The sequence below is a fragment of the Meleagris gallopavo genome, chromosome 2, assembly GCF_000146605.3.
Source record: "Meleagris gallopavo isolate NT-WF06-2002-E0010 breed Aviagen turkey brand Nicholas breeding stock chromosome 2, Turkey_5.1, whole genome shotgun sequence".
NCBI classification, from domain to species: Eukaryota; Metazoa; Chordata; class Aves; order Galliformes; family Phasianidae; genus Meleagris; species Meleagris gallopavo.
In genome coordinates, this window is record NC_015012.2 from 62,076,837 (window position 1) to 62,090,716 (window position 13,880).

A 13,880-nucleotide genomic window follows, 5' to 3' on the forward strand; every position below is an offset into this window, starting at 1 on the left:
CCCTGACAGCTAAGTAGAAGTCTATTAAGCTATTAACAGAACCAATACAGACTTCTAAAATGTAAATGTTACATAGTAAATACAAAATAATCAGGTGATTGGCTCTGAAATTCTGACCATGAAGAACTAGAAAGAAATAAAGCTGAGGGATATGAACCTTCAAGGGGATAATATTCTTACCTACATTGTCCTGTGAATTTGACACAAGTTCTTGCATGATCTTCTGGTCATAGGACATAAAAGTGAGGGCAATTCAGATCTATAGAGCTTTGCTTGCAATAAATGCCTTATGATAAAGCAAATCTGCAGATTTCCCCTTCCCCACAGATTCTCACACATTCACACAGACTCTTTAGAAAGGTAAGACACTTTATTGAATTTGTTGATAAATTAAGAAAGGACTATGAACCAGACTTATGGGTCACAGGTGGTTGTAAACAGACAAATTCCTTTCCATGGAAAGCACAACTCAGTGTGCTCAGCCAAAAGTCACTTTCCCCAGCGTTGCTCACAGGCTGCATAGCGATGGAGGGCAGAGAAAAAGTCTTCATAGCTGATGTTCTGGTGGGAAGGCAAAGAACTGAGAAAGCAAGATAGAAAATGTTACTAAGCTTTTATAAGTATCAATGATTCATATGGCCGACCAGTCTACTGAAAGCAAGCTATTGTCTTTGCAACATGGTGGAGTTTCTCAATACTGCAGCCCTCATGCAACTCCAGAGTAATTAAGTTGCTGTCAGTATTCTGCCACCCTTTCAATTGAAATGTGCCCATTACAGAAGGCACTTTCACATTGTGCAAAAGTTGGAGAAACAGTTCTGTCCAGACATGTTTTTCAGTGCCCTTGTAAATGCTCTCAGACTAAAGAAATACAGCAACTACAGTCAGATGAATAGCAATCTAGAGGCATCATCTAGTTTCCCTGATAGAATAATGTAACAACATAAAGGACACAGAAAGCTGTAAGGTACTAGAACTCATTTAAGGAACATCAACTGAACTTGGATTAGATCACAGAGAATAAAAGGTAACAGAAGTGAAGTTTGCTGTTGCCTCATCATGACCGAAGTAGCAACAATGCAGGAAGTATTTGACAGATTCTCATTTAATAATTCAAACCCTGCCATCAAGTTCTGGATATTTTTGTCTAAACATGTTTCCTCTTACAGCTATTTCTGTTAGGTAGGTCACAGAGACTTCTTCAGCTAGATATTATTACAATCTGTTTCCACAGGAATTATAGACAACTCACATGATCTCTGTTAGTCTGATGTGCCAGGGAAGGAACCCTAATGTGCTGTCCACAGGACCAAACTTCAAGACTAAATCAGGATCTGGAAATCCACTTGTACCTGTAAGAACAAATTAAATTAGGTTTTGTCAAGCTCCCCATAAGATTTGTTTAAGTCTCAAGGCATCTGCTTTGTAATTGAATGTTTTTAGTTTTCAAATACTTGGTAAGGCACTGATGGGAACAGTTAGATTGTTTTAAGTAACAGCAAACCATAACAGTGCTGTTAAAAGCTGACTTGTTCTAGCTTTGTCTTGGCAAACTTGATTTTAACAGAGCAGAACATATTACATCCCAGCACATACTTACTGTAGTCTTAACTATGGGGATTTACTGTCAAGTGCAGTAAAAGAGTAAAAAAAAAAGTAAAAAACCTTAAGGACATTTCATTAAAAAAAAAACAATCTTTTTAAAAAGTATTGCCAGATTAATTGCCTGATTGCTCAGAATAGAGCTACACAGACATGTAAAAATTTTTACTACAAAGTTTCAGACAAACTGTTGCAGGTGACATCTTCCTAGTTAGAATGAGCAAAAAAGAAAACCCACAAAAACTGCTGTATTCCTCTTGTTAGTAAGCAGACATGATCCACCCAGGGCACGACCACATGACGCAGCTCACTAGGTACCTACACTCTTAATCATATTGTAAAACCTCAGCCACTATTGTTCAACTAGTATAATCTGCACTCTGATGATTTCGTTATCTATACCCAGTCTCTCAAACTGGGCATATAAACAGCTGTTCAAGATAGTAAATATCACTTCCCAAAAAGCTGAAGACCAAGTACTACAGTTTATGCACTTGTAATTCTCCCCATTTTAAGAAAAGCTAATTAAATCTTCAGTAGCTTGCTGTCTTGTTCACCATGAGAGCTCCCTACTGACCTTTCAAGGAAGACAGTGGCCCCTTCTGTACACTTCTGTACAATTTGTCATACCTGAAATACTACAGACTAGAACTGACAGATGGGCAACATGCTTAGAATGAACAGTCTTAGTCCAGCTTTCTCTGCTAATTTCAGCAAATTTATTAAAGCAACAAGTGGAAAACAGTACTATTACCAAAAGGACACCAAAAAGGCAAACTGTTCTTCATGCACACGTCCAGTTCACCTCAAAAAGCATTTCGGCAGTCATAATCCTACTTTGCTGTAATGCTGCTATGAGCAATGATTACTCCATGATATTTCCTGTTGCCCTTCCTACTATCCTAATTCCACAACTTAACTGCAAGAGTGCTTGCACTGTGTAATTCTTACCTTTAGCAGATGACAAAATTTAATGCTGCCTACTGCTCCTAACTTCAGATATAGATATATTTTTTTTTTAAACTAAAACATATATTAGCTTAAACTCAGAGAACATCAGGAAGAACAAAACAAAACTAAGGTCTCATACTATTTCTTCCCCTCTATCTCTGTTCTAGAATGGAAGCTGAAGATTTCAAAAAAGTTCATATCTCCCCTCCTCACTGAATCATCACAACAGTAAACTTTATCAGAGACAAATAAGCTATTTTCCTCAAGCATTCCCTAAACATTTCCACTAAAGCCACAGTTTAGAGCTTATCTCAAAGGGAACAGAAAAGTATAAAGCTGAAGCTTCTTACTTATTGGTAAGCTAATATGTTAGTATGAAACAGCCTTGCAAGGAAGCAGCAAATACTTAGAAGTGGGGATTCTGGTGGAAGTGGACAGCTTTACTCATCAGCTGATTCAGAAGCTGAGTACTCCTCAGCTGGTCAGTTCAGCAGCAGGATCTTCCAACACTGCAATGACTTTTTCAAACAGGAAAAGACCTTCAGAGAGCCCAGTTAATTCTAATATTTCCTTCTGGCTCCTATCTGAAGAAGGAAAATGAACAGTGTGTAGTATTACTGTCAGAACAGCCTATTTAAATGCAGTACCGTGCTTTCTACCCTGCATCCATTTCTCTACCTAAATGCATCAACACTACAGATACTTTGCATGTGGAAACTCCCTCAGAGCAGAAGGAAAGCACTCTTCAAGTTCAGCACACAAAAGACAGAAGGACTTGGGAGCAGAATCCCTGAGGAGGCAAGAAGGCTCAGACACTCAAGGAAAAGAAATCTCACAACATCTGTCTTAAGTCAGGAGTTTTATGAGGGAAACATGAATTTGTAGAGCTGATATCACCACTTCTCCACATAGATTAACTAGTCCAACTTGAACAGTATTATCACCATATTCATTACTGGAAATGGAGACAGCAAGTAGAGGTATTATTGGATATAGTGCTCAGGACATGATTTAGCAGAGGGTTGTTAGAGTTCAGGTAGTATGGTTAGCTCATGGTTGGACTTGGTCTTTAAGGTCTTTTCCAACCTGAGTGATTCTATGATTCTATGACTATATCACAGCTGGCACCTACTTTTCTGAAAGAAAGCTTGCTGAAAACAAGCTACAGCTACACTGAAGAAAACTTAGGCTGTAAGAATTTGAGCAAGAATGAAGAACCTAAAAAACCATATAAGTCAGAACCCCATCACTTTAGAACCAGACTTCAATAAGCACATTCTACATGAGGAAGTTAAAAAAAATATCATGTACTTAAATCAACATGTGAAAAATCAGAATCCTACAGAATTCTCCTGAATAAAAGCCCTAGGATAATTGCTATCTAAGTACTGTTCTCCAGAATTTCTTCTGGATTTAAAAATCAGCAACTCAGGCGTTTATGTTCAATACCTTGCAACTGAGCATACACTGAAACTAAACATGACAACTAAAATGAGTAGTTTTGTGAACTCAGTCAGTCACGCAAGACTAATTCTTCCAACTGTCTTAGACATTAAAAACAAGCAGATTAGTAAGCAGGACTCATTATAGGTATTATCTTTAGTTACAAGCCACACAATTAATGTATTTTGAAAGTTTTAACAGACTAAAAAATTCTAGGTTTTTCTGTGCTCAGCTATCACGTATTACTTGAACAACGGACACATGCAAGGATAGTACATCAGGAACGAGTGTTTGATAAACTCTACTTCAGCATTAATGGCCAGAATATGTATGTGGGTATCATTGGCACCAGTTCTTCAAGATGAGACTGATCTACAGAAGCAATTATCCACTTTCTTAAATTTCCTTCGGGCACAACAGGCTAGACATCTAAGTTACTTCCTCAGGGGTCATACTAAACACCCATTTAATAACTCCACTACTGTAAGATAAGATGCCATACGCTTCAAAAGTGAAAATTTAGTTGGGATTAAGACTAAAGGGTCTCAACTCCCATTGCACTGCAGTGGATCCATTCTGCAACTCAGCTGATCACTTGTTTGGGGGATGAGGGAGGGAAGAGGAAAGTCTCTCTAGACTCCAGTAATGAAAGCCACACACTGTAACAGTGTACCAGGCACACAGCTTGCCCGCATCCAAGTTGAACTATGCTAACTGAAACCTGAACCCAGTTGCACTTCACATGCACTGATCATCTAGAGAAGTTGAACAAGTACTCCAGCTCTTTAGCACAATGCTGTTCCTCCCTCACAGGCAACGGAGGCAGCCCTGCCCTTTTCACACCTATTGCAAGTCACCACGCAACCTCAGTGCAGAGTCAGTAATCTGCATGAATTAGTAATGGAGATAACTGGCATGGGTTACACAGCAGCAAAGGATAAGCAAGTACCCTTTTATTTGCATTCAACTCAAGGCCAACAGTTAGGGAGTTTTAATTCCTGTAACTAAATCTGTAAAGACTCACCACTCATACCTAGGCTCGCAGCATGCTAGCTTGCAAGAAGTTAACCTTACTTGTAAGTCTAGTTTCAGCTTATCCCAGAAGTACTTTTTTCCAGAACATCACACAAAGCTTGTGAATTCTGTGAAAATGAGACTCTCCAACTTAGCTTAGGGTTTCCTTTGGAGCTTTTTCTTTAAAGCGATCTAAGCAGCAAAACAGCAAGAGTTTTGAGCATGTTTGATGGCACTCAGCATAACTTATTCTGACAGACTACATACAAAGATACATACATGTTGTAAGTATATAAGAAGTGAAATTAGTTATCAATTGTGTAATGTTTCCCTCCTCCCAAGGGACTGTATAATACTTACTACTTAACAAGTTGTCTAACACATTCACATCCAGGTCTGTATATGTTCTTTGCTGTTGTGCAACCAACTGACAAAAGTTCTGAGCAGCTTTTACTATGTCTGCTTTTCCATCTTCTGGAGACAGCACCTTCAATGTAGATTGGCAATTTAAAACTGAAAGTACAAAACATAGTTTAAAAGTAACAGAAATAGTTTTAAATGTGCTTTAAATATTCACAGGATATGACAAAAAAATACATACTTATAACTTCACATATTGTATAACTAGTCCTAAGTATACATCACTCAGCTGTTAAAGTAGTTAGTAAGAAACTTCTGGATTTGCTATTGCTAAAAACCAAGCCTAAAGCAACTATTTTGAGGAGGCCTGTGAGAAATGGCTTAATGAAAGTCAATCTTCAATGCAAGTTGTTCCAGAGAAATTTGTATAGGTTTCTAACACAGTCATGAAAAGCACTAAGACTTGGGTACTGAATTACTGATCTGGGTGCAGCAAGCAACATAGAAAGATCTAATTCTTTTCCTTTACAAGAAGGTCCTTTAACTGCTTTGAACATTCATTTGACAATAGGATTAAGCTACAGCTCTCCCTAAATATGATTACCACATTTCCACAGCACTCCAAAAGTGATGCTGCAACACTGATCTAAGATTACTTAATACAGAGAAGGTAGGAACTATGTAACACTACCAGAATTTATCCATTGAACTGTAATTGTTGTAAGATAGCCACTTAAATCACAGGCATAATCTCATGGATGCCTATGGTATTGTGAGGCAGGATAAAGTACCTAAGAGGTAAACTTACCAAGGAAGCTAAAGACTACAAATAACTGGTGTATTAAACCCAGCTTGAAGAAACTGGGTTAAATACAAAGTAGATAACATCAAAATACAGTTGTAAGCAGTTAGATTCATTACTGACATAAATTGAGTATTTTATGTTCTTCTGAAGACACATCAGTACACCCACACTCAATCTATCAAAGGCCACCAAAAAAATTCTTGAGAATATTTGATCCATTTGTCATACAGAGAAATAGTCTTTAAACTGACATACCAGTACTGACAGATTAGTATTCTGTATGCCCTTTGCATTCCTTGTTACACATTAACATGATAACCAACAGTTGTGGTCTTTCACATCCTTCCAACTCTGAGGTAAAGCATAAGTTTGCAGAAAAATTGAATGCACTGCCAACATAATATTAGTTCCCTTCCCTTTTCAAGTCTCTCAGCAAAACAATTAATTTCACTCAAGCAGTGGAAAGCTGAGCTACACTGATGCATTAAAGGGGTCACTGGCACAAGAGTTTTGCTAACAGGAAGACTGGACTACCCAGTAATGATGCCTAGGCACAGGGAAGAGCAAAAGACCTCACTATGTGTTATGAAAACAATCATATTGAAAGCTTAACACTAACCCAAGAATGTTGTATGTGTTCTGATAATCAGGTGTTAATGAGGGAAAAGGTCATACTACATACAAAGTTTAAGTGTTTAAGTAAAAGCAGAATTATGATCCATATACAGCTAAAGTCATACTAGTCTGTCCACTCTCAATTTACCTTACCTTGATCAGCTTTGTCTTGATTTGCAAATTCCACTGTATATTTGGAGCAGTCTAATCCTAAGAGTTCTTGCTCCTGTTTTAAAATTTCATCCATCAGTCTTGAATTATTCCTCTTGAAAATACCTTGAAAAAAAAAAAGTTACATGTCAGCCATATACTACAGAGCGCTATAAAAATAAATCTGACACTGCGTTGGGGGGAAGAAAATCAAATGGTCAGTACTGGCTTCAAACTGGAATGCACAAGTATGATAAGAATCGAAAGCAAATGCTACTGCACATGACTAACTCCAGTGACCTTGCAAAAGCATATACAGGGAGACAACTCTCACGTGCTTCTGTTCCTCTTTCACACAGCCTGGTTTAAGTAGCAATTCACAGTTGCATAAGAGATGGCTTAAGAATCACTTTGCTGTCTTTAGCATGCTGAGCAACAGTTTGAGTCAGCAATATCCTAACTGCACAGGACCATCATGTCACTGTAACACCTAGTTTCCTTTCTGCCCCACACTGCTGTAGATTTGCTGCTGACATCTGCTTTCTACTTACTACGTACATACTAGTAAAGTTATCATCTAACAAAGCAATTCACCATGAACTGAGCCAGAAGACTACTAAATCAGTGCATCAGGTCAACTGTTTACTCATGCAATTGCCAATGTCAAAGATTTCCTAATAAGAGTATTTCACAACCTATATCATGCAATAAAGTGATACAGTTCCCACTTGCATGCTTATCATAGATGCATTTTGAGTACAGGAGTCTACAAAAACTTGATTAAGCAAACATACTTGGATTGCTGTTCTAAAATTCTAGCTTTTCAGTTACACTACACTATTTCTAATTAAAAATTACAGTAGAATTAAGCATTAAAGCCTAAATATTTACTTTACAATGAGAGTACAGATGTGCATATTTACATAGAAACTGATAAAGCTTTTATCATTTGGATCCAGGAGTCGTTACCAAGGGCTTAATTTCATTCTGAGATTCTATGGCAAGGACTTCCGCAGACCAATCTAAAAACTGTCCACACAATCAATGTACCACTCAAGAAATACTGAACTCCCATACAACTTCCAGTCATGCTTCCAATTTATCACCTCAGCCTGATTCTAGGTTTAGAAACTGATATTAACATCAGTTTCCACATCAGCAGTAGTCTGAATAAGCATAGATATATTAGGTTAGGATCATAATACATTAGTGTTTTTTCCCCACCCCTACATGAAAATATGCAATGCATTTACTATACTAGTAGTTAGTGCTTTATATAGACTTATTAGATGTCTTCACGGGTGATAAATCCATTTGTTTTTCTTCTCATCCTAAACATCTCCTGCAAAAAATAACTTTCTCTATACACATTAATGATACTTATAACTGATCTCATACTGACAGGTGAACAAATACCAGTAAGGCAGAAAGCCTGATAGACAGAAGCATTAGAAAACTTGAACCACGAGCATTTTGCTTCTACTCTCATTTAGCTCACCTGCCTTATTCAGCTGTTCAAGACTGGATCTTGTTTCACTCTGGGAACAGCGGTGTAACAAACTAAGCTGTTGTGGTTGTATCGTGCATTTCTAGCACAACTTTGAGAAAGACCTCCAAATCAGAATTCCAACTGATCCATTATCCTTAATGCACCTGCACTTCTCCTGCGGAGATGATCCTGAAGTTTATCAGAGGGTAGCTGAATGCCTTTTTAAGTGAGGTATTTAAGAACCTGCCTCTGAGCACTGTTTCTCACTTAATGCACAAGAGACTTGTCCTTATCACTGCATTGTATAGCAGAAAGACACATGGACCAAACACTCATTTGAAGAAATCATTTTATATGGCTGTGGCTCAGACATGTGCCACTCTTCCCTTAAAAGATCTCAAATATCAAATCGTCTACAAGGTATGGTTTTAGAAAGTTTATTTGAAAATATGTTCAGGCTAGTTCTGAAGATGCTGTTTGCTGTTAAACAAGGAAAAACGCGGCATTCTTGTTTCTGATGCAGTGAAAATTTCACATTTGTATTCTACTATTACTGTTTCTGAAAGCAAACTCAGAAATGTGTATTTGAAGGATTGTACACTCTTAAGCATCACCATTCTAAAAGCCATGGAGTATAAAACCTTTGTTCATTAAAAAAAAATACACCAGAGAATGTATTACCTATTTCTAGGTATCTCTCTCCTTTTCACAACAAGCTACAAGTACACCACTGATCATTAGTTCCTAGCCACACTACAACTGAGGCAAACCAGAGCAGACAGCTTTCTGCATTAGTCCTTCATTACATGATTCTTTTCTATTTCACACCTTTTGCTCTGCTTTGGAATAGTTACAAGCTGTGCCCATTTGCAGTCAATTGTGGTGTTGCAGCATTTAAAGGTTAGAGGCTGACAATGCAGTGTGTAAGCAGAAGTCTGAACTGATTTATCATATTTCTCATACACCTGCAGACAAGTTGAATCATAGAAACCACTGTCATATAGAACACCAGGTGGTGTCAGCCACTCATCTCTCAGGCCAGACTGCCAAAACCAACACCTGCCCATGGATTGGTAGCATCTTACTGTTCAACATTCTCATTTGCCCTGCTATTTAAAGCAAGACAGAAGAAAGCAATCACAGGAGAAAAACTGTCTGTTCCTTACAAGAGAAAACCTTACCAAACCTAAGCCTATGAAAGAACACATTTCCATAGCATTCCAGTCATTTGCTTTCTCAACTCTTTTAGTGTCAGGTTACTTAGAACAGGCTTGTTGCAACTATCATCATCTTGAGAAATATCAACTCATAACTCAGTTCATAAAACATACATTCAATAAACTCTTTTAACACATGAAAACCTGCATCCTTGTGTTGGATCACATCAGTTGCAGTTTAAAATCAGAGTCACTGAGGTTGGAGAAGTCCTCCAAGATCATCCAGTCCTACTGTTCACCTACCACTAATATTTCTGCACTGAATCGTTTCCTTTAGTACAACATCTAGATGTCTCTTGAACACCTCCAGACACAGTGACTCCACAGCCTCCCTAGGCAGCTTGTTTGAGCACCCAACCACTGTCTGAGAGAACAAGTTTTTCCTGATGTCCAACTTGAATCTCACAACTTGAGGCCATTCCCTCTCTGGTTATATAACTGTATCACTAGTTATACAGGTAAAGCAGCCAATTCGCAACTCACCACAACATCCTTTCAAGTAGTTGTAGAGAGCAATAAGTTCATCCCTGAGCCTCCTCTTCTCCACAGGAAACAATTCCAGTTCCCTCAGACACTCCTCAGACTTATGCTCCAGATCCCTCACAGCTTCACTGCCCTTCTCTGGACAAGCTCCAGGGCCTCCATGTCTGTCTTGTAGCAACGGGCCCAAAACAGAACATGTTAAAGTTGAATGTAAGAAAGAAAAGTTTATGTTATTACATTGCACCTTACAGGATACTGCGCACAAGAAAACGACATCTATTCCAGAAGTTCTGAAAAATATATAAACCAAGGTTGTAAACAGTTGAAGTCACTTAAGTTTCATTCTAGTTAGAGCCACTGAAGTTACAGCCAGCAAAACAAGAAGAATTCAGAATCAGAACTCAGTGACCACTCCTCCCACAGTTCCTGTTCTAGTACAGAACGTCCCTGGAAGAATCACTAGTAGTCAAAAGAAGAAGCATTACTACTTCCATACTACCTATAAGGTTATCATGTATAGACTGGCTTTAGACCACATTAAACACGCAGTCTAGAGACTCCACCTAATGAACACCACAACAGTTGACGAATGCCAAGTTCCACAGAATAAGAAAACCCACAGCAGATTCAATGTGACACAATGCCACAACATACTTAACTCCCTCTTCATGAAAATACACTGAACACTCAGTTTTGTAAATTAATCAGACCAACTAAACTACCAAAAAATCCAGAAGAGCCTAAAGGCCTAGTCTGCAGCTTATTAAATGATTTCTTTTTATTATTACTGTACCTTATTATTTCAAAGAATTTCTTAAAGAAAACTTGGTCAGAAGTAAAAGAGCTCCCCAGAAAGCTAAACCTAGGATAGAGAAACTCAGTCCAACACAGCAGTACTAGAGGCTTTTAACAACACTCCAACCAGAAACATCTCTTCAGGAACCCAAAGTATTCAGATGCCAAGAGACTGCAAGCCTTCTGAAATTGCTCTATCTTTGTCCCACACTACTTCAGAAAAGCTTCACTATGAACTGAAGTAACACTCAGTGTCCTATAACTAGCAAAATAACAAAAGAACTTTAAAGCATTTAACAGTGGTGACAGGCAGTTGTAGTCTTCAAGTGTGAGAAGGCTGAGTTAATTCCTCTGAGATAACATCTCTACTAGCATGGCTTGGCTGCTACCAAGAAATACAACTGGAAAGACATAAGTCTACAAAAACAAATCCTTGAGCAAAACCTATACTTAAATAGAACTTTATTTATCTAAATTTGATAACTCAGGCACACATTTTTGCTAAGTCAATAGTAAGTACAACTGTATGAGCACAGGATCTCATTGAAGCAGATCAGCATACCAGAACTAACCCTCACCTAAGATAATAAGATGCAAAGCATAATTAAAGTTCACCCTCTGTTACTGATAACAGCAAGTTGTACCTGTCTTTTTTCACCTTCACTTATTAATGCTACTGCTGATGGTTCCAGACACAACTATGGTTCAGAACTGCACTTAGCAACAAGATTGCAGGGTACTATAATGTCCTACGTAGCTATAGGCCTATTTGGAAGTGTTCTATGCTCAATCCAGACACTGTAAGGAGCTCAACGCCAAGAGAGAGGCAATGTATCTGCTACTAACAGCAATGTGTACTCAAGACATTTGAATGACTAGTCCCTCAAAACTCACTGACACCAATTTAAAAGGCTCTGTGCAGAAAGCAGACATGGCTGGTATCCCAGAAAATGCACTGAATATCTGTAAAGAATATGGATATATAACAGCAGGCTTGTCTCATGAAGTATGAAGTCTGGCAATAACTAATGATTTAGACCACTTAGTTGCTGTGGATTAAGGCTTGCCCTCATCAGTTACGTGCCAATAAATCAGAATTCAAGCTGATAATTGAACTGGTATATTCTGATATCTAAGGACTAATAAAATTAACTATAGATAAAACATTTCTTCATCTTAAAGTCATGATATTATTACTCTATTTTCAAGTTTAAGGGTATTAATAAAGCTTATTAGCACACAACTTTGACTGTTTCCATATATTAGTTATACTCATGCTGATCTCCACTCAAAATAGTTTTTCTGAGCAGCTGACAGTCATTCTGCAGGGTTACTTCATCTACACCACTCTTCAGAGGACAGCCTCATCATTTCTGTTTATCACATGCACAGTGTTGTACCAGTCAGTCCCAGGTCTGACTGGATCTCAGCACATGTTCTGGAGAAGCAGAAGTAACTCTGCTATTAATGGAAACAGACAAACTGAATGCTGGTTTCACCCTTACAGACAGGACCTCAGTGACAGTATCTATGATTGCCTACCCCTCCTCAGTGTTGCTCACCCTGCAACCATTCAAATATGAAAATCCATGGCAACAAGAATTATAGCTTTCAGATAGATCTGTTCCTCAGTTCGGGTAAATATTTTTGCAGTACAATGCAGAGATCTAAAAGAAATTAAACACACGTACACAAAATTGGTAACAATCGCAGGTAATTTACTTGAGGATTGACAGAAAATAAAAGGACTATACAATCAAGTTCTCCTCTTCAGGCCACTAGGGAAACTTTTGTGTAGTACCAATGCTTGCTCTGTAGCATTTCATCTGGTTGCATTCTTTTGAAGCTGAGAGCAAAACCATCAACACACTAATGGCTTTCCTGTAGGTACTGTATCCTACAAGTGTTGTGCAAATATTTAGAAGACTCTTTGACCTTCAAAGGAGGAAGTGTTCTCCCACTGAAACATAGCATAATAAAGTTCTGCAACAGCTATACATAGGTCAATTTAAACTGGTAAGGGACTGGTGTTAAGCTCAGTTTCTTAGAGAGACCTTACAAGATTTAGCAAAAGTCAGGGTCTTGCATTATCTATGAGGCACCAGAGATGCAACAACAACATCAATGGCAGTAGTTTTAAAAACCACACGTATCCATGATAAGTGTGAGGCCACCACAGCTCTAAGTTTCATATCTTTGACCACATCAGATGCTACCCACTTCGGCAGAAGGCACTACTGAGATTTTCCTGAAAGACTACTAAGAAGACACGTAGTGCAGACAGCACCCCTAATCACTCATAGATCTACAAAGCTAATCCAGTCTGCATAACATCTCTTGACAGCCCTCAGAAGAGGTTCAAAACAGCAGCTGAACATTAGTCTTCCCTAGTATCTCTGAGAGGCATTAAAAGCACTGCTAGATCAGCAGCAGGAAGCTTCGTCCTTAGAAAGGACAGCAGCACAGCACGCAGCACACCTTGGATGTCATTAGCCCTCCCCAGCTGCTGGCCTCCGCAGTCTCAGAGATTATCCATCAGCTGAGATTATCACACAGTTGGCTTTGCCTCCTCAACAGGAAAGCACTGAATAATACAGAAAGGTTCGTAGGGAAGGGACGTCAGAGCCCATCCAACCCCAATCCCTGCCGTGGGCACGGCTGCCCTCCCCAGTCAGCTGCCCAGGGCCCATCCAACCTGCCACTCTCCCCCCCATAACGGATGCACTCCCGCCGCTCACCGTTGTGGTCGTAGACGCTGACGTAGGAGATGCCCACCGCCATGCACCACACCACCAAGCTGGCCATGTCCGCGTAGCTCGGCTCCTCCTCGGTCACCACCAGACCCACGTGCAGCGGCAGCTTCTGCAGGGCCCGCCCGTCCGCGCGGCCCCTCGCTCGAACCCCGGGCCGCCTCCTACCGGGCCGCCGGCCCCCTCGGGCCGCGCCGGGGAAGGCG

General features: G+C 39.3%; 1 protein-coding gene across 1 annotated transcript; it reads right to left on the reverse strand.

Moving 5' to 3' along the window:
- Window positions 1-348: 348 nt before the first annotated feature.
- Window positions 349-13,876, reverse strand: NUS1 (NUS1 dehydrodolichyl diphosphate synthase subunit; the record flags this gene model as incomplete). Its single annotated transcript, XM_010707462.3, has 5 exons — window positions 349-580; window positions 1,253-1,352; window positions 5,371-5,523; window positions 6,944-7,066; window positions 13,663-13,876. Coding segments are annotated over 5 exons (681 nt in total), but the record flags the coding sequence as incomplete, so codon positions are not given.
- Window positions 13,877-13,880: the final 4 nt, after the last annotated feature.